The sequence below is a fragment of the Nasonia vitripennis genome, chromosome 2 (assembly GCF_009193385.2).
Source record: "Nasonia vitripennis strain AsymCx chromosome 2, Nvit_psr_1.1, whole genome shotgun sequence".
Classification (NCBI taxonomy): domain Eukaryota; kingdom Metazoa; phylum Arthropoda; class Insecta; order Hymenoptera; family Pteromalidae; genus Nasonia; species Nasonia vitripennis.
Window position 1 is genome coordinate 32,887,506 of NC_045758.1, and position 18,738 is coordinate 32,906,243.

The following is an 18,738-nucleotide window of genomic DNA, read 5'->3' on the forward strand; positions in this document are numbered from 1 at the left end:
TCCGAATTACAAAATTATTACATATTACAATAGTATGTATCAAATTAAAAGTACTTGAATCAATTCTTGTTCTGTTTGTGAATAGAAAATTTATTTTTATAATCATTATAATATTTACATGTTCTATTACATAATATTTCAAGCCCTTAAAATTTGAATTCTTTGTATTTCTTCGACGATTTCGTATCTTGCGTCTGCTGGCGTTTTCGCTTGCTCTGTAAATAAAAAAAGATTAATTAGTAAAGTGAAAAATTATAACAACGATCAACCGCGATTAATATTTTATAAATTACCTTTTGCCTTTGAACGTGATCTTGCAACATATCGGATAAATCTTCTCGACGCAAAGCTTGTCGATTTCGCATTGTTTCTTCGTAACGAGTAGCCATAGCTTCTGAGTCTAGATCCAACTCACTAGGATCAAGTGCCAATTCAACGGCTCCTTCTCTTTCGGTAGCCCGTTGTTCAGATGTTGAAACCACACCACGTCTCGCAGCTATAACCGATGGCGGTGCTTGTCCTCCTGCTCCAGTCATGTCATAAACATGCGTACTACCCATCATGCTTGAACCCAAATTTTCAGTTCTTCTCTCTTGAAGTACGGTGAACAAGGCAGGAGTATCACCACCTTCCATTTCACTCTCAATTTTCCTCTTTCTCAGCTCAATGGTTTCTGGTGTCTCCAAGCCAGCTGGTATGGATGTAATACCACTTGGAGTTATAAGACCTTCAGCTCCAGGTGTAACGAGACCAGTAGCATCTTCCTTGCCTAAAACAGCGTAAATCAATATTAAATCATCACATTCTGTTTAAAATGCATCAAATGAAAAATTATAGAAATAAATTGCAATTTACCTTCTTCATCTTCTTCTTCCTCTTCTTCTTCTTCATCCTCATCTCCAGATGATTCGGATTCGGGTTCACCCCACATACCTTTGTCTACTTCATCATCCAAATTATCACCTCCAGCTGTACGGGCCACTCCAAAGACATCTCCATAAAGAGGTCGGCCTGTTTCATCTACTGGAGGTTTACCCCATCCACCAGCATGATAACCAAATGCACAGCCTTCTGGGATCGGAGCATTCAATCCAGGAATCTTTAAATTAGGATAACTGGGTGGTGGTCCATAACGCTGCATAGCAATAAGCCAGGGTGGAGGTACTTTATTACAGCTAGGCCCAATAGGCATGCCCAGAGCTGTTCTTAGCTCATCGGTCAAGTCACCAGGTTTCTTTTCTTTGAGACGAGTTTCAAACTCTTTACCTTCATAGTAGAGATCTCCATGAATGGTCATTCTAGGTTTGGTTTGCCATTTGAAGAAGGCATCGTGCAGCTTTTGATAATCAATATCAATTTTACCCAATTTAGGCCTAGCTCTTTCTCTCATTTTAGCCTTCAGAGTTTTGGACTCATCTTTTTCTTGTAAACTGGCCCTCATTTCTGTAATGCCAGTACTCTTGATAAATGCAGGCAAATCGAACGGAGGCTTTTCTATACCCCTCTTGCCCTGCAGATACTTTCGTTTGAAACACCAGTGCCTGGGAACAGGCACAGTGTTTCTGTGCGCCTTAAGTTGTACCAGCAGCTTGGGGTCACGGGCTGTAACATCATGGCCCTCTACAACGTCTGGTCTTGCAACCAGTTGTTTGAGTTCAGCTACACTGAGCCTTGTTAATTTCTTCATCTTCCTTTTAGAAATGCGTGGAGCGCCACTTTCTTCTGCAGCCTGCTGCTGCTGTTTCTGGTGGGCCTGTATGTCTTCTTCGTATTCGTCGACGAGTGCTCCAAGTTTGCTGGCAATGGCACCAGCTGCTGCTGTAGCTGCACTTAGCTGCGGATTCTGACTGACAGCCTCAGCTCCATCAGCTTTGTCCTTGTCAGGCTCAACCAACTTGAATGCCTCGAAAACTTTGGCAAATTGTCTGTACATAGGCTCGAGGTCGTTGACTGTGGGAATCTCCTGTATATACTCAATCTCCGGTTCGGGATCCGTACCGCTGATATCCGCGTCGTTTGCATTATCATCTTTCTTCTCTTCAGTGTTCCTTTGCTTCTTCTTCTTCTTCTTCCTCTTCTTCGGCCTGTTTTTGTCGGATTTTTTTCCATTCACAACTTTTTCTGACGCAGGCTCGTAGAACTCCTGGCTTCGCCTCTGAACAAACGAGTGTTCCAAACCTGGAGGTAATATTACTTCTTCCTGCACCATGTTGATATTAACTTAACTTTCTGTCCGATCGTTTAAAACTTCTCTATTTACGACGAAAACTGAAGGAAAATTCTCTTAAAGAGTTAACCTTTTGCACGCAAAGTCGCAACGCCAATAACAACTTTGAGGTTAGCTTCAACTCGTCATCCGCGTCTGTTATTTTGGTAATATACAGATCACGTGATCGCCTACGTCACGACGCGTAAGCAGGTAGCGGGCTTTTCAAGTATCCAAAACTAAGTAAATACTTGCACAAGCATATTCAAGCGAACACAAACACTGATTTTAACAAAAAACTATAGAGAATCAGGTCGTAGCTTCAACAGCACCGTGCGTTGTAAGTACAAGCGTCGCTCGACCTCAACCGACCGCTGTTGAACGAAATTGAACGAACCTAATGCTCCACCCCCAGTCCTCCACACACTTAATGGCACTTTCTCAGAACCTGAAGATGCCGGGGAAAATTACCTGAAAAATGTCTAGGAAATCAGGTACAAGCTTGTTCGGTTTGTATAATTATCTTGATTAAAAAAATACTTTTTTAATTGTTTTTTCTATTTACAAAAAAAAAACAAGTGCACACATCTATCAGTTAAATTAATGTAAACCTATGTAAATCTACCTGTCCACTATTATCGCGTCATCGGAGAAACGGCGCACGCGTATTTCGCATTTTGCGAACCTATGTATATACCTGTGTATATATACCTATAGTTTTTTCGGAGTTGCGGAAAACGGGGTTTCAGCGCGCGGAGGTGGATATATAGCGAATAATGTTTTCACTCACTTCGCAGTGAGAGCGAGAAGCCGAAAGAATAGCGATGTTTCATTAATTATGAATCGACTGGCTTGACTTTGGATTTTCGCACCCGGCAAAACGTAAGTATATCAAACTAATTATCCGCTCTTTGCTCGATGTCTTTTCAACGACATTATGAACTTTGAGATTCGGCGATGCAGGTTAGGGGACGAGGTCGCCTAAACTCGCCTTACCGTCTGCTTGACCTCCTTAACGAAAATAACGGGTTGACGATTTTGCTGATAATAGTGTAGCCGTAAGCTGATAGACGCGGACTGGTGAATTTTGATGTTTTACTATTGCCAATTCGAGAAGGTTATGTCACAGTATTTGTGTATATTGCGTGTCCCTCTTATCGAGCAAAACAGCTGATATTAAAGTCTCGGCTCTTTTTGAATTAGCGATTGATGGTTTCACCTACGAATCATTACTAATGTGTAATACTCTTTGTTTTTAACAGCTCAAAGCAAGCAGCAGACAAATACGACAATACACACGGTTTTTACATTGGATTGTTATACATAAACATACAAGATGGTTGTGGGAGTCTTTCCTGCCCTCAAATTGGGGGTACTTTTTATCAAACAAATTAGCAAGCCACTCAGCAAGATCATAGTCAACCAAGCAAAGAATCACCCAGTTTTCAGAACTTACTTCATCATACCACCTGCTCAGTGTACGTAAATATTATGCAATATTTAAATAATCTTTTTTGTATGTTTGAATATAAGTAGAGGGAGAGAAAAAATCGTGAGAAACATTGGCATTTAAAATAAATAAATAATTACAGTTTATCATTGGGCAGAAGTCAAGGCAAAGATGTATCTTATGAATTTAGGAAAACCCACCAAAGTCGCCAAACTCAATGAACAGATGGCCATTGAGCTGGGCGCTAGTTTAATGGGTGAAGTCATAATCTTTGGAGTAGCTGGGGGTTGCTTGGTGCTAGAGTATAATCGACAAGCGGCTAAAGAAGCCAAAAAAGAAGAAATAAGACTCATGCAATTACAGAAATTTACTGATGATATACAAGCTCTAAATAACATGACCAAGAAGCAAGAGGCAGAAATGGAATATCTTCGTCAATCTCTCGAAGAGCTGGCAAAGAAAACAAAAACAAAATTGCCTGAAAAGAAGACAGAACCCAGTGAAAAACCACCAAGTGAAGAAGACAAGCAGAATGTGATCAATCGTGCTATAACTTACTATGAAACCGAAGTTAAGAAAAAGGAAAAACCAAGTTAATCAGAGATATATTTGAAGGCAAGTGACTTTTTCATTGGAAGGAGCCAACGATTTTGAATTATGTTAACTGAAAGCAGCAGTATGACCTTACTGTTGCTGGAGTCAGTTTTTTTTTTATAATTAATTATTGTATTTTAAAGTAACTATACCTCATTTATCACTACGTTCACTTGTACATAAAACTTGTTACAATCTAAGCATTATAGATAATATCCAGAGCGTTAGTGATTGTATGCAGATATAATGTATATATATCATCATGGAAATTTATAAACTATTCAATCAATTTTAGTTTATCCTTTCCATTTTTTGCTTCTTATTTAATTTTCATAAAGCATCATGCTAGTCAAAATCGAATTTATTATGTTTGAAATCAGGATATTATACTTTTTACTTAAATTATTATTTTTTACCGAATTTTTTCGATTTTTTCTAATTTATTCATGTCACTTGCCTTTAAAACAACCATAGGATGTAAGACGACACGCGTTTTTTAGATTTGAATTGTTTGTTGCTATTGATCATTGTTTTTACTTGCTGGCAAGTATAAAAAGCTTGTGGTATTGATAAGCCTGTTTTACAGTAAATTAAACATGAGTAAAAATACAAAGTCACATTCTTTTTATTTTTAGTTTTATGATTACCTAAGCTTAAGAGTGAAAAAAATTAAACCGAAAATCATAGTATACTTCAGCATATCGACTGTAGCGTTGAAACGTGGCGTAAATAATTACAAATCAAAAACAATACAGGTGTACTATAGGATACGAAACAATGAAATTCAAATGCAAAACGACTTTTTTAATCACGACAATGCTTATGAAATGAAGACGTTGTGCGACTATCGCCAAGACACAATAACGTGTAGCGCTCATTTGCGTATGCGAATGAATTTAACGTAAATCGGCTTCTCCGGCCGTATGGCTCTTCCGGCGCGTAATTTCATGCTACAACTTCGAGTGACTGGCTCCAGATGATAGTTGTACGGAATTTTTTCAAGCAGACTCTTGAATTCCAACAATCATCGAACCGTAGATTCACAACTCATAAATTAGTTGCATTTTAGAAGATAAAAAAAAAGAAAAATAATCAGGGTCAAATATAAAGAAAGTGTAAAATATCATTTGCGTCATTAACAGTATATTTTCTCTATATCGACAAGGTGTCGAATCTTTTTTCTTTATCTAATCATTATTATTTCACAAACATCAGAAAGGCTTTAAGTTGTATAAAACCTTTAGAAAATATATAAATCTTTGTATATATTTGTGTTACTGACAATTTTATCTATTATATAAAGATACTTGTTGGTATAAAATCTTTAACTTGAATATTTTCTTTTTACATAGATGATATATCTCTGTATACTCGAAACGAGCAAACATTGTGATAAATTCGTACGATCTATCGACTTATCTACAGTCATTCATTCTAATACATAAAAGCCACCTGACCAAAAATCTTCAAATTTTAAGTCTCTGATTTTTTATCGCTCTGCGTCTCAAGAAGTCCTGCAGGCTAAACGTAGTGAACGGCTGCGTGAGATAAAATACCAGCAGCAATAGGCAGGGCAGAACAATAGCTATGGCGAACCTGCTGATCGCGCTACCAATGTCTAACCAGCTGCCTTGATTAGTCACACCGTACATGAGTGGTATAGCGAGGCAATCGCCCAGTAAAAGGACGGCGGAAAAAATAGTAGAATCTGGAGCCAAGGCACGGATCAAACAGCCAACCAGGATTAAAGGTATGACGAACTTGAGAAGTATGAGGGATGCCATGGTGAACGGCGAGAAGACTGTGAGGAAGTGACGAGTCCATGAAGGATCGAACGAGCTCAAGCTTGCCATGTTTCCGGTTCCGAAAAAACACAACAATGTGTACAGCATCTGCAAATTTAGATGTTATATATTAAAGCTTTTAGTAAAAAAAGGAATCATACTTTCATCATTTGTTGATCTTACGAGAAAAGCCGCAGTGCTGAAATTGCGGAGCCTCAGAACCCTCAATCCGGACTCCGATTTCTGCGAAAACTCAAAAGTCGGCCAATGTTGTATGTGTGTTGCGAAAATCAAGAAGAATATCGGCTCGTAGGAAGCGGATAAAAGAGCGAGCGGACTGAGTAGAGCTACCGTGACTCCAAAAATCCTTTGGTTCCAATCTTTGGGGTAAAGCGAAATGACTAGCGGTGTACTTAAGAGCAAGAGCCAGGATAACCAGGCTCTTCCGTCAATGACGTTCAAGCACAGAAGCGACGTTAAAATTATGCGTATGACTTCAATTACTTTGTTGTAATTGTGAATTCTTCGTTTTCTTATTATAGGAACTATGCTGACGCCTAATGCGATTAATCTGTAAAATAAAATCATATTCAATACTGCTATGTACAATGTAGGTTCGTGAAAAAATTTAAATTTACTTACACTATATATACTCTAGGTTGTGGTCCCACAACAGGTAACAGTGGAAAAACTACTAAGGCAGCTCCAGTTATCAGCAACCAAGATGGTGCATTTCTATCAAATATAAGCTTTTGTAGGCCAACTGCTACAAGCATACTAATACTAAAAGTCCATCTGTATATCAAGCCAACAAACATCATAAAAGTCAAAAACACAATGCCTAAGGCCTCGATGAATGGTTTATTAGAGTCTATTTCCAGAGTTGGTCCTTTTTTAATAATTCCTCTAAATGCAAGCCATAGTGATATTACGCATATCATACCATAGCCAAATAATCGCCATTCCTTACAACCTGCAACTGAAATATTCAAAATTAAAAAAAGTGCTTAATTTATAAATATTGTAATTAAAAGGTAATAATGTTTCACCGGCATATTCAATGAACAATGGAATGCTGGCTACTCCCAGAGCAATATTAGCTAACAACATCCAAGAATAACATCCCAACTGGATAGTCCGACGTGGTAAACCGGACAAATCAACGAACAAAAGTGCGATCCAGCCAACCCACATGAGCATTAAGCAAAATAAAAACCTATCCGTTTGATAGCGCCGATAGTACGTTAGTACTTCTTCGGATAATTTGGTTACATATTCGAGTTCTGTAATAGACTTTTCCGTCGCGCCTTTGTCGAGTATTCTCTCAGCTCTTGCAAGTTTTTCATGATACTCTTTATCTTTGTAAAATTGATTGACTATACTTCTACCAGTGGTTAATTCGCGATTGGCTTTGATTTGTTCAGCAAGCTGTTTAGCATTAGTGAGCAGAGCATTTGCTATAAACTCATCATTTTTGGGATCCAATAATTCGTGATGCAGTACACCCTGTGTTCAAAAAATGTAAATCCATAAAAAAAAAAACAATAAAAAATTAATACTATTGCAAATTGAAAAGGGAATTGGTTATTACTTCATTATTAACAGGAACAGGTATGCCAACTAGAGCCGAAATGAGAGGCGTGATATCAGCTTGTTTAATATCAATGGTATTGGAGTCTTTTGCAATTCCAGCACCCCATGCAACAAATGGTGTTTCAGTTTCATCTGTTGAGCCACTGCCATGGGAACCCCAATCAGTCATTCCATGGTCGGATGTAAAAATGTAGGCAGTGGTATGTTTACCAAAGTAATTTTCTGTATTATCCACAACCTTTTTTATATTACGATCCAATTGAATCATTGTGTCCACATACTGTCTAATAAATACACAAAAAAATGAGTTGATAGAAGTTGTTTAAATTTAAGATTACAATTTCTCACAAAATCTTACTTTGATTGTGGTTTGGCAGCATGACCAGCTGTATCACAGCCAAGTAAATGAAAGTAAAATATAATCTTATCCTCAGTCTTATAAGCAGGTGCTTCATTTGCCAACCATTTAGAGTATTCCTGAAAAACCCAGTCATCTAACCGTTTTGTAGCACCTGGTTCATTACTGAAATCCTGCCAACTAGCAGGATAACTTGCTCCATGTATGTTATGATTATTTCCTATAAGCATTATTGTTTATACTGTTTCTGTAAAAACTAGAGCATAGTACATGTAGCAAAACTAGTTAAATATGACTATACCTTTTGTAAATATTGGAATGATATCAGGACTACCCCAGAGCCAAGAGGCACGGCTTTGATTGAAAACTGAATCAAAATCCACTGGATTTTCCTTCCATCCCTTGAACAATGCACTGGGATCTTCATATAATCCTGCCACTATTGCAATATTCCCAGGTCTTGACTCGGTTGGCATTCTCGTATGTGATATTCCCCAAACACCTCCCTTTTTTATAATAGAACTGTAATTCACAATGAAATTAGTTTAGATCTTTATTAAAGAAAAAGCAAATTTATACTTAAAAATATAATTAAAATGCATACTTTAAGTACGGTGGAGTGAAACTCTTAAATGTTCTAAAGCGTAGCCCATCAGCAACAAAAACAAGAATTCTCTTCGCTGGTGAGCCACTGGGCATTGGAACAACAGGTAGTCCTTGTATAATTGGTGAATGAAAATTTGCATCCATTACACCCCAAAGGAATATTATGTGCATAACGAAGCCCCATATTATAATAAAAATGCGTGAACTTTGCGCGGGTTTCTTCTTGTTTTCTTTCATACTGATAAGTAGGCAGCCACTTAACCTTTAACTCCTGGAGTCAGTCTTGGCGAAAATTGTGATGAAACTTAGCAGTAAGAAACGAATCCACAACTTCTTGAATAGTTTCCGCATCGATCTGAATATGCTTTGCGATTATCAAAGCAAAACACCCACTTAATAATACCTACTAAAATTGCTTCAAACGGTGGAAATCGTCTGCTGTTTACGCGCGCATCCGTGATTTTGTTTTAAAACAACAATAGTTTATTCTCAAAGAGTAAACTCTACAAATCTGAATCAGTAACATAGAAAATTAGATTGTTGTTAGTATCAATTATCGGTGTGCGTTTATGGACTTTCTCTAATAGGAAAAATGTAAAAAAATTATCAGGTGCATATCTGTGGCATGCGAATGCGCTGCAGCGCCGCACTGAGCTGAAAGAGGCCACCAGAGTGCGCGTTTGTCGTGCGCCGTGCGTGTCGCATGGACAGCTGATGTGTGGAGCGTCATATTGTCACACGCATCATACAGGAGTGATTGCAACTTTTAGGTAGGACACATAAGCAAGTAATAGGTATAATGAGTACAAGCAAAATTGATAGGGATAGGGACAGAGGTAGAGATAGGGATCGAAACAGAGACAGAGATACAAATAAGGACAGGTACAGAAGTAAAGACTTCAGGGAAAAGGATAGAGATAAAAGCCGAGACAAAAGAAGAGATCATTACAGAGATGAGTCTAGTAGCGATGATGAAAAGTCAAGTCGCAGCAAATCCAAACACAGTGACAAGAAAAAGAAGAAAGCAAAATCATCAAAAACCAAAAAGAAAAGGTAAAAAATAATTTAAACAATATTTTTGATACTTTCTTAATTGTATATTAATCATTGCCGAATGCTTTAGGTCATCGTCGTCGTCATCATCCTCTTCCTCTGCATCATCTTCTTCCAGTAGTTCAAGTGCATCTGATAAATCCATTGAACTGCAAAAGAAGTTGCACAAACGAAGAGTGAAAGAAGTTGAAGAAAAGAAAAAGCAAAAAGAATTAATGAAGGCAAAAGAAACACCCGAAGAAAAGAGGCTTAGGAGGTTGAGGAAAAAGGAAGCCAAGGAGAGGAAACGTAAAGAAAGGATGGGTTGGGATAATGATTATCTCCATTACACTAACAACGATAACCCTTTTGGAGATGCCCATTTACTACAACCTTTTGTTTGGGGTAAGAAATTAGAGAAAGAAGGTTTGCTGGAAGTTAGCAGAGAGCAATTAGAAATGCGTAATAGGTACAAGCAGGAAGAGAATAAAAGAGAATTGGAAAAAGTGAAAAAGCGCAGACAAGAGCGTGAGCTGCAGCGCCAGCAAAGAGAAGAAGAGGCTGCATTGCAGCAAAGAGGAAAAGAGGCTGCTCAATTGGAACAATGGCATCGTCAAGAAGATCAATTCCATCTTGAGCAAGCAAGGCTTAGATCTCGCATTAGGATACAGGATGGAAGAGCAAAACCTATTGATCTTCTGGCTAAATATATTGGTGCTGAAGATGAAGTTGACGCAGTAGAGATGCACGAACCCTATACCTATCTGAGAGGATTACAAATAAAAGACTTGGAAGATCTCATAGTAGATATCAAAGTTTACAAAGAATTAGAAAGAGGCAAAAATCTAGATTACTGGAATGACATAACTATCATAGTTGAGGATGAATTACATAAATTAAGAAAGTTACATCAGCAGTCGGAGTATCAACATGGTAAGTACATAAAAATAATGCATTTTTAGATATAAGCAATATCACAGAATATATGATAGACTTGAAACAATCCTTAATGTTTTTTCAGCTATTGGACGACGCGAAGGAATTCATGAATCCGTCGCAAATGACGTCACACAAATATTCAAAGGAAAAACAGCAGCTATGTTGGAAGAGTTACAAGTAAGAATCGAAGCAAAAATCAGCGGCAAAGCTGAGGGTGTCGATATTGGATATTGGGAAAGCTTGCTGTCCCAACTTAAAGGTATGGAAATATTTGAAATCTATGAGAATTTCAAAGTTTTTAATTTTTTTTTTTTTTTTTTTTAACACGTAATGTATAAATTTACAGCTCATATGGCCAGAGCGCGGTTACGAGATCGTCACCAAGAAAACCTAAAGAAGAAATTGAACATTTTGATCGCTGAACAAGGAGTGGCTAAAACAGAAAACGAAGCTTCCGAGCCACAAACAAATGAAGCAGAATCACAAGAGGTACAAGTGGAGGAACCCTCAACCAGTGCCCTTTCTGCAAAGAGTTCCGAAGACAGTCAATCAGAGTACGAAAAATTGAATTACAAGTCAAAAAATACGTTGTGTAAAAAAAATATATTCATTTCTCAAATATCTTTTTTCAGGGATGAAGAATTTGGAGAGTCAGGCGCTTATTCTCCGAAATATCTATCACAATCGGAGCTCGAGCCGGGCACGATTATAACACTCGAAGAAGAAGACGCTCAGCGTCTAGAGTTTTCAAGAAATCAAGTTACTAAGACAGGACGTAAGATACAAAACGTCTTATCCGCGGAAGAACAAGCCATGCGCAGAGAAGTTAGCAAAAACATGGCTTCGGACGAAGCGCAATTCAGCGTCGAATCGTCCTTGGAGGCACAAGTGTACTTGTGGTCCGATAAGTACAGGCCGAGGAAACCTCGTTACTTCAACAGAGTCCACACAGGTTTCGAGTGGAATAAATACAATCAAACTCATTACGACATGGACAATCCGCCTCCGAAGATTGTTCAAGGATACAAATTCAATATTTTCTATCCGGATCTGATAGATAAAAATGTTACACCCGAGTATTTCTTGGTAAGACATTATTTATAATCCAATAATGGTTTTCTTTTTACAATTCGCAAGCGCATCGTGTTATTAATGCAAAATTTTCTTTTCCAGACGCCGTGTACAGATAACAAGGACTTCGCGATACTACGATTCAAAGCTGGACCACCTTACGAGGACATAGCTTTCAAAATAGTCAACCGAGAGTGGGAGTACTCGTATAAACGCGGATTCCGCTGCCAATTCCACAACAATATCTTTCAGTTGTGGTTCCACTTCAAAAGATACCGATACCGTCGATAGAGGCTTTTTTGTAAAAAATTCAGGGACGTTGTATTATACTTCAAAAGTTGTCTTTATTTATATACCTTGATAAAATCGTTGCATAAAAAGTATATACCGAATATTTAGACTTTATACAATAAACGAACTTATTTTTAAAAATGCGCTCACTATTTCGTCTCGTTAAAAGAGACAAGTATCCCCCGCGTCCACCCAATAACAGCGATAGTCTCGCGTAAACCCTAAGCGCAAGCACCACCTGCCAGGTGTGCTGCACCTTACATATACACGTACACCGAGCGAAAAGGCTGAATAATCAAGCAGCGGGCAGTGGTACCCGGGGAAAATGGACTGATATAGGATAGGTACGTGCAAGCTCGAGCGTGTGCGTGCGCGCGCGGTTGGATCGATGACTCGCGGTCGGTGCCGCGGTTCCCTAGCTGCCGTACTAAACATCGCGTCTCTCCCCCCAATGGCAAGGTAAGCCTTTATTTCAACACCTGTATATAGATGGTTGTGTGTGTGTGTGTGTGGGACGACGCGGCTGTGTTCAGTCGACCGGCGTCTCGCGGACTGATCACTTGGTGTGCATATGTTTTCTGCGTTGACGAATTTTAGGGGTTGTGTTTTTGTGCGCGATTCGATTGTACGGAGTTCGCGGGCTGAAGCAAGTTTTTAGTGGTTTCGGTAAGTTGTAAATTTTTTAGCCGAGCTTTTTTTTTTAATTTAATATTGATGAAAGTATGTATAATAAACTATATAAGTTTATGTATACAGGGCGACGCAGATTCGTTTTAAAAATCGATTGGGATTTCGTCGCATTATTCTTTCACATTTTCACGTACATTACAATACTGCAATATGCCTATTTAAAAATTAATTCGTTCGCTATTCCAAGAATCCGAACAATAAAATACCTTCTATACCCGATACGCGAGCATTCTTTCGAGTACCTGATGACAATGAACTAGAAAGCCATACCCACAACACATTGTATATACGGCATATCGGTCGTTTTGCTCGCTCTTCAGCCGCGCATCGATATTTGCCCAGCGAGATCGCCCCGATAACGGAACAAAGTGGCTCGGCTCGATATTATACGAAAATCGGAAAAATTATTTATTTCATTTATGTGGATCGCGTATATATAGGATAATCTAAGAGATCAATGATTTCTTTGAAAGTACATATACCAATAGACGCGCACAGGATGTGCGGCCACATGTAAAACAGAGACGATCGATGCGTTATACTTACCTACTTGATTTTAGCTTCAACTTATATCCTGCTACTCCGAGCGTCGCGCGGCCTATGACTTTTCTTTTAAATTTGTAATCTCGCTCTCATCGGGGTTTACGACTCACATTATTGCGCCGTTATATATCCGATTGCTTCCGACCTTCGACTCAGCTCTCTTTAATGATACCTTATACGCTGTTCTGCGTGCAGAGCAGCTTTCGAGTATAACCTATCTTTTAAAACAAATCCAAACACTTTCCGCAAATAACGATCATCACAGTATAGCAGACAATATTTCTCAACGAAACTCTAACCCCTAAAATTGAACCGAGATATAACCCGTAGCGTATTTCAGTAGGGGGACGCGTGCGTACTTTTGGCTCAAAATCGTCCAGTATGTCAATCAGTTCCAAGAGCTTGGAACTCCGGACCAACTCGAGTCTCGTTCGGAGGAGCAGACGATAAAGATCGGTATCGTTTATACAAGCTCCCGAGAGGATGTAGCGATGCAGAGCTTTTCGAAATCGCAGCATTCCGCGCTGTACTTGGGGAAATATGAAGTGGCCGCAGACACCGGCTGAGCTACTGCTGTCCGAAAAGACTTTCCTCGTGATTCGCGAAGATCTGCATCAGACTGACGTTGACGCAGGTGAGTGAGAGATCGGTAGTATATCCAAGTACCATCGGCGGCAGTTCATTTTGGTTAAGCACGTCGTCATCTCACTAATTATTTTGCTTGCGACATAACCTCGTTTCGTTTCTTCATTTACTTTTTCACAAAACTTGGAAACGCGAAAATTTCATTAAAAATATATCAATAATCGCAGCTATATGGCTCTACACGCCGACGTTAACATTATTATATTATATACACTAAATCGCTATATCCAATTCCAGCGCACGGTCACCTATGCCCGCACTATTATAACGCGCGTGTGATCCCCTTCCAAAAACTCATCCACCCACGCAATATATATAACCGTCTTCGAATAACGCGTATCCGCAGACAGAAAGAAGAGCAGTACGAGTAGCAGCCATCCGAGCAGAGGATCGAGTAGCCCACGCGATCAGTCGTCGAGTTCGACGACGGCTCAGCTGTGTAGCTGCGACACCTGGCCTAAGATGCGGAAGAAGCGTCCGAGGAAGACATCCGCAGCCATGTACGACCAGAACTCGCCGGACGAGGAGTCGCGACCGGCGACCGCCTGTCTCGAGGCTCCGCTAGTACTCGATCCCAGACTCGTCGACAAGCTCGACATGTCACTGCTCAGCAAGGTTTTTTCTCTTTTTTTTTTCATAACTACACATGGGGGAATAAGAGAAAGCGATTCATGCGGGATGCGCCCCGCGATACGGCTCGGGATCTGGGTCAGCGTTAACTTTGATTGATTACGTTTCGCGCTTTGCTTCTCTGGGCCGCAATTCAAGCTACTTAAAATTAACGTTTTTTCGCCTGACTCATCGCTAGCATTACGTCCCGTGTATAGGAACACCTGAGCGCCTCGTTGTCGCGCATAAATCTCGGAGTGGTGAAGGTCGTCTCGGTGCTGGACAGCTCGAAGCTGAGCAACCAACGTCGAGTGACGACGACGACGACGACGAAGCCCAGGGCACGATTCACCAGTTCGCGAAAACCGAGCGTCGACAGCAGCTCCGAGTCCGAGACGACGAGGACGAGCGAAGCGGCCAAGCGGCTCGACGATAACAACAACAAGAACAAGGTGAGTCAGAGCTCTGTGTGTGTATGTGCTTAGGGGGTGGATTAAGGAAGTGTTTCTATTACTTAGATATTTGCCGTTATTTTGAATTACGTGTTCACGCGCAATAATTTATTAAAATAAGGATATGCACGCGCGATTTACTCAACCATATTACACAAACTTGTCTCTCATCGACAGAATAACGGCAACAACAAGTCCCATCAGCAGCAGCTGTCACCACTGCGTTCCCGAAGCTCCAGAAGCACAGTGAGCTCGATCGAGGTGGCCCTGTTCACCAGTCCGAACATCGCCCACCAGCAGCCGAAGAAGAAGCCGGAGACGTGTACGACCTGCAGAAGGTCGGCGCAGCCCGAGCGTTTTCACACTCACCCCAAGAGTCCCTGCGTCTCACCCGCCAAGTCGCCCAAGTCCTTGACCAGCGCGAGGTCCAGTCCGTCGGTCATACCGGTCAGAGCTGTAGTGGCTGGGAAGAGCAGCTCGAGGAGGACCTCCGCGATTCATAGCCCCACGATGGCCTCGCCGAGGTCCTTGGCTTCGTCCGGTAAGCGATATTACAATATGCGCGATAATCGTATTCTGGTATGAGATCATGCGATTCACTGATCGTTATTCGGTTGTGCGGACAGTGACGCCGGAGGAGAAGCCGAGCGAGGCTTCGCGAAAAGAGCGAAAGGTGAGCTCGGCCACGGTTTCGAAGAGGCTCGAGGACAAGATGTTGGCGGGCAAACGACGACCGAGAACCGTAACCTGTTACATCTGCGGCAGGGAGTTCGGCACCGCCAGCTTCCCCATTCACGAGCCCAAGTGTCTAGAGGTATCTTTGTTTTTTATTAACTTGCGATAAACTTTTTATTCGAGTATATTCATATATCTAATGAAACTGCATAGTGACCTTTGGCATCGCGAATCGCGTGATTTTGCTGAGAAAGAATCAGACTCGAAGGATATATCACAAATATCGATAAAACGCGTTAAAAAGTCTCAAACGAGTATGAATATAATGTTCGTTTATAATCGCACACAGAAATGGCATCGCGAAAATAAAGCCCTGCCGAGCTCGCAGCGGCGCAGCGAACCACAGCGACCCAACGTTCCCATTGATCACGAGGATTGGAACAGCGCTGCCTGGGAGCAAAGTCAGGTATGCACTCTTCTATCGGACATCTAAATCGTTTGGATCTGTATATTGTATAAACCAGAGTGGAATATTTCTTAAGTGATATCTGCTTGCATCGCTATAATTTTTTTTTTTTTTTCCCCCTCTTTAGCCTATACTGTACTTATTATACTTTTGAGTGTTTTTAGAATAAAACTATATGACGAGGAAGCATGAAATAATTATACGAGTATACGGTTTTTTTCTCTCGCATGACACTTATTGCACTTATCATATTAATTTATCAAGATTATCGTCAGCAATTTTCCAGCTGTTCGGTTACGCCCGCACGATAATAATGATAAACGTTTGCATATACTTGAACATGTGTATTTTTGGAGCTAAAGCCTCGTGCCACTGTCTGACTGTTCTAGGCTCTCCTGATTCCGTGTCTAAAGTGCAAAAGAACTTTTCTACCCGATCGATTAGCTATTCACGAAAGAAATTGCCGAGTTCCAAATAAGGTATTTCACTAGGGTCTATAAATAGAAAACGCGATTTGGCGCGCACACTATATATATATATATATATATATATACACACACACACACAATTTTAAAACACTATAAAGAAATCAAGCAATTTAACTGCGAGAATTTGATTACAATCACTCTCGGTTATGTACGAGTAAACGTGAAATTGGCACATCCCTTTTAAAACGTTGCTCTCGGTAAGCTATATGTTTTGATGAAAAAGTTTGTTATTCAAAGCTGTGCACAATTGACGACGATTGTATATATGTAGGATTGTACAAACAAAACTGTGTAATAATTTTCGCATATTTTGCTTGTCATTTACAGGTGTTCTCTATCGTGTTTTATTTATAAATATATGCGGTGAGATAAAGCTTTGTGTTATTTATGTTTTAGTATAGATTCACTCGGTTTATGTAATCTGAAGTTTTACTTTGACAATACGTGATCTAAAATATTAATTGAACCATTCACGACACCAAAACATCGATCATATATGTACGAAATTATAACAATATAATGTATGACGAGATATTTTAAGATTTTTATGTGCGTTTCTAAGGAAGTTTGTATGGATGATCTAATTTGAATACAATAAAACGAAGAGAATGTAAAATACGTATTCATTTATATATTTATTTATTTTTTCCTACACCCTTCAAAATTGAAAATTTATCAAAACCATTTATGAAAAACCGAAAAACACCATAGGATCACACACGACTGCTTTTCACCACGCCAATAGCTATATATGCGATGACGCTTTACTTTAAAATTCCTAAACCTGCAAAAAAAATCTTCGAATGTTTTCAAGGGCTCCTGCAGCAGTGCACGACTTTCCGCCAAGAGTCCCTACGAGTCTTACTCATCCGCGACGTTGGTCGACATTCCCGAGCTGGTATCAACCGATGTTCCTATCCAAAGAGTTCCGGCATCGCCTCACATATCGAGAAGAAGCCCAAAGAAGAATCAGAGCTTTACGGGACTGTCAACCGCCAGAAAATCAAGTCGGATCGCAGTGAGAGAGAAAAGTGCCTACGAACGACGCTGAAATCACTGGAATTTTATACCTAAGATTGATCATATCGGTGACGTTCCTTATATCATACCGACACTCCTTTATCTCATAGCGATCGAGACTCTACTGTAAATATACGTATATATACGAAATCGGTAAAGATTTTCAGCAATCTATATCATGCTATATATATATATTTTTTTTTTACTCCCACGCATAAATGACTTAACTGATCGAAGCAATTGTTGAAATTTCTATTAGGAGCCATGGCATATCATAAAAAAGCTTACATATATTGAATTTTTAAAACAGCCAACAATAACAGATTCAATAAAACTTATAGGCACGTGTCGCGTTTCCATTATACTACAATAGAATCTGTATACGATGACTCATCCTGCTCATGCACTTATGAGAATCTATAAATTGCGCGCGATAAAACGCTGCAGAATCGATCATTGAAATAACTAGACGTGCATATATACGTGTTTCCCGTTATTATTCAGCCCATTTTTTATAGTTCTGGTGTGAAAATTATCGATCGATTCCATTTAACTCGTCGCGATATATTGCGAAAATTTCCATCCTTTTCTATATACGCACAGACAAATTGTACGATAATCAAGTCATAACTCCTATTTCCGTGCCGGCACCAGGAGCTGGTTCGAATTTAAGCTTTATAAACGCTTCCGCAGAAAACGATTCAATTTCTCCGCCTCTTACCCAGTTCACAACCCTCGTGCGCCTAAAAAAAAAAAAAGGCCATCCACTTAATTCGTCATATACAGGAACACCTGCAGCGCCGAAAAGCCAGCTATATATAGCATAATAAACGAGAGAGAAAAAATCAATGCGCTCATCCGGTCACACGCCGGGGCGCAATTAACAAAACAGCCCCTATATATGATTTTCTTTCTTTCCCGCGCGATAAGCCAGTATTTATATATATATATATATATATATAAAGGGAAAAAGGTTCGACGACCCCGCGAGAGAGCGACAACACTACCGCGAAGAGCTTTAGAGCTTGCGGACTTCTGCGTGAGCGAGAAATCATATAGGCGAGCGAGTGTCGTAATTGCCCTGCAGGTATATACACTCGCTGGCGACTATGCGGTATAATAGCCGAGCGAGAGGTATATGTATACACCTGTAGGGACGGAGCTCGACTTGCATCGGTATATAGGTGTTCGTGACGAGAGATAAGCTTCTGTGCGGTGTGGGTGGG

The 18,738-nt window shown here is 39.9% G+C and overlaps 4 protein-coding genes across 7 annotated transcripts; 2 read left to right on the plus strand and 2 right to left on the minus strand.

Moving 5' to 3' along the window:
• Window positions 1–69: 69 nt before the first annotated feature.
• Window positions 70–2,541, minus strand: LOC100118690 (splicing factor 3B subunit 2). The gene is made up of 3 exons (XM_008206633.4): window positions 856–2,541; window positions 294–769; window positions 70–215 (listed from the first exon to the last, which is right to left on the minus strand). Exons 1-3 carry the CDS (start codon window positions 2,207–2,209, stop codon window positions 147–149), a joined length of 1,899 nt encoding a protein of 632 aa, XP_008204855.1. The 5' UTR covers window positions 2,210–2,541; the 3' UTR covers window positions 70–146.
• On the plus strand, window positions 2,143–4,863 carry LOC100118653 (putative OPA3-like protein CG13603). Of its 3 annotated transcripts, none has more exons than XM_001602519.6 (3): window positions 2,143–3,088; window positions 3,469–3,684; window positions 3,799–4,863. In XM_001602519.6, the coding sequence occupies exons 2-3, from the start codon at window positions 3,543–3,545 to the stop codon at window positions 4,251–4,253; spliced, it is 597 nt and encodes a 198-aa protein (XP_001602569.1). In that variant the 5' UTR covers window positions 2,143–3,088; window positions 3,469–3,542; the 3' UTR covers window positions 4,254–4,863. The 3 variants fall into 3 exon arrangements, with proteins under 3 accessions (XP_001602569.1, XP_031780556.1, XP_008204854.1); XM_031924696.2 differs by lacking the exon at window positions 2,143–3,088 and adding an exon at window positions 3,118–3,323; XM_008206632.4 differs by lacking the exon at window positions 2,143–3,088 and adding an exon at window positions 3,169–3,387.
• A 510-nt stretch (window positions 4,864–5,373) lies between these two features.
• LOC100118617 (GPI ethanolamine phosphate transferase 1) lies at window positions 5,374–9,242 on the minus strand. 2 transcript variants are annotated; one of them, XM_008206630.4, is made up of 8 exons: window positions 8,590–9,242; window positions 8,287–8,507; window positions 7,986–8,205; window positions 7,626–7,911; window positions 7,084–7,540; window positions 6,677–7,013; window positions 6,218–6,605; window positions 5,374–6,142 (listed from the first exon to the last, which is right to left on the minus strand). In XM_008206630.4, the coding sequence occupies exons 1-8, from the start codon at window positions 8,826–8,828 to the stop codon at window positions 5,717–5,719; spliced, it is 2,574 nt and encodes an 857-aa protein (XP_008204852.1). In that variant the 5' UTR covers window positions 8,829–9,242; the 3' UTR covers window positions 5,374–5,716. The 2 variants fall into 2 exon arrangements, with proteins under 2 accessions (XP_008204852.1, XP_016837323.1); XM_016981834.3 differs by having other exon boundaries at window positions 6,677–7,007; window positions 8,590–9,236.
• Window positions 9,243–9,265: 23 nt separating this feature from the next.
• Window positions 9,266–17,580, plus strand: LOC100118545 (cactin). The gene is given in 15 exon segments (XM_031924164.2): window positions 9,266–9,644; window positions 9,715–10,556; window positions 10,645–10,821; window positions 10,909–11,116; window positions 11,195–11,648; window positions 11,736–11,852; window positions 11,854–11,991; window positions 13,647–13,791; window positions 14,149–14,417; window positions 14,630–14,863; window positions 15,041–15,404; window positions 15,490–15,677; window positions 15,888–16,004; window positions 16,394–16,483; window positions 17,307–17,580. Coding segments are annotated over 15 exon segments (3,834 nt in total). The 5' UTR covers window positions 9,266–9,390; the 3' UTR covers window positions 17,544–17,580.
• Window positions 17,581–18,738: the final 1,158 nt, after the last annotated feature.

Excerpts from the sequence above, each read along its gene's own strand:
- LOC100118690 (XM_008206633.4), bottom strand. The coding sequence starts at position 2,209 with ATGGTGCAGGAAGAAGTAATATTACCTCCAGGTTTGGAACACTCGTTT. Across the intron at positions 770-855 it reads GGAAGAAGAAGATGAAGAAG|GCAAGGAAGATGCTACTGGT; the intron begins GTAAATTGCAAT and ends ACGCTGTTTTAG. Across the intron at positions 216-293 it reads ATCACGTTCAAAGGCAAAAG|AGCAAGCGAAAACGCCAGCA; the intron begins GTAATTTATAAA and ends TTTTATTTACAG.
- LOC100118653 (XM_001602519.6), top strand. The coding sequence starts at position 3,543 with ATGGTTGTGGGAGTCTTTCCTGCCCTCAAATTGGGGGTACTTTTTATC. Across the intron at positions 3,685-3,798 it reads CATCATACCACCTGCTCAGT|TTTATCATTGGGCAGAAGTC; the intron begins GTACGTAAATAT and ends AAATAATTACAG.
- LOC100118617 (XM_008206630.4), bottom strand. The coding sequence starts at position 8,828 with ATGAAAGAAAACAAGAAGAAACCCGCGCAAAGTTCACGCATTTTTATT. Across the intron at positions 7,014-7,083 it reads ATTGTTCATTGAATATGCCG|TTGCAGGTTGTAAGGAATGG; the intron begins GTGAAACATTAT and ends TGAATATTTCAG. Across the intron at positions 6,143-6,217 it reads TCAGCACTGCGGCTTTTCTC|ATGCTGTACACATTGTTGTG; the intron begins GTAAGATCAACA and ends CTAAATTTGCAG.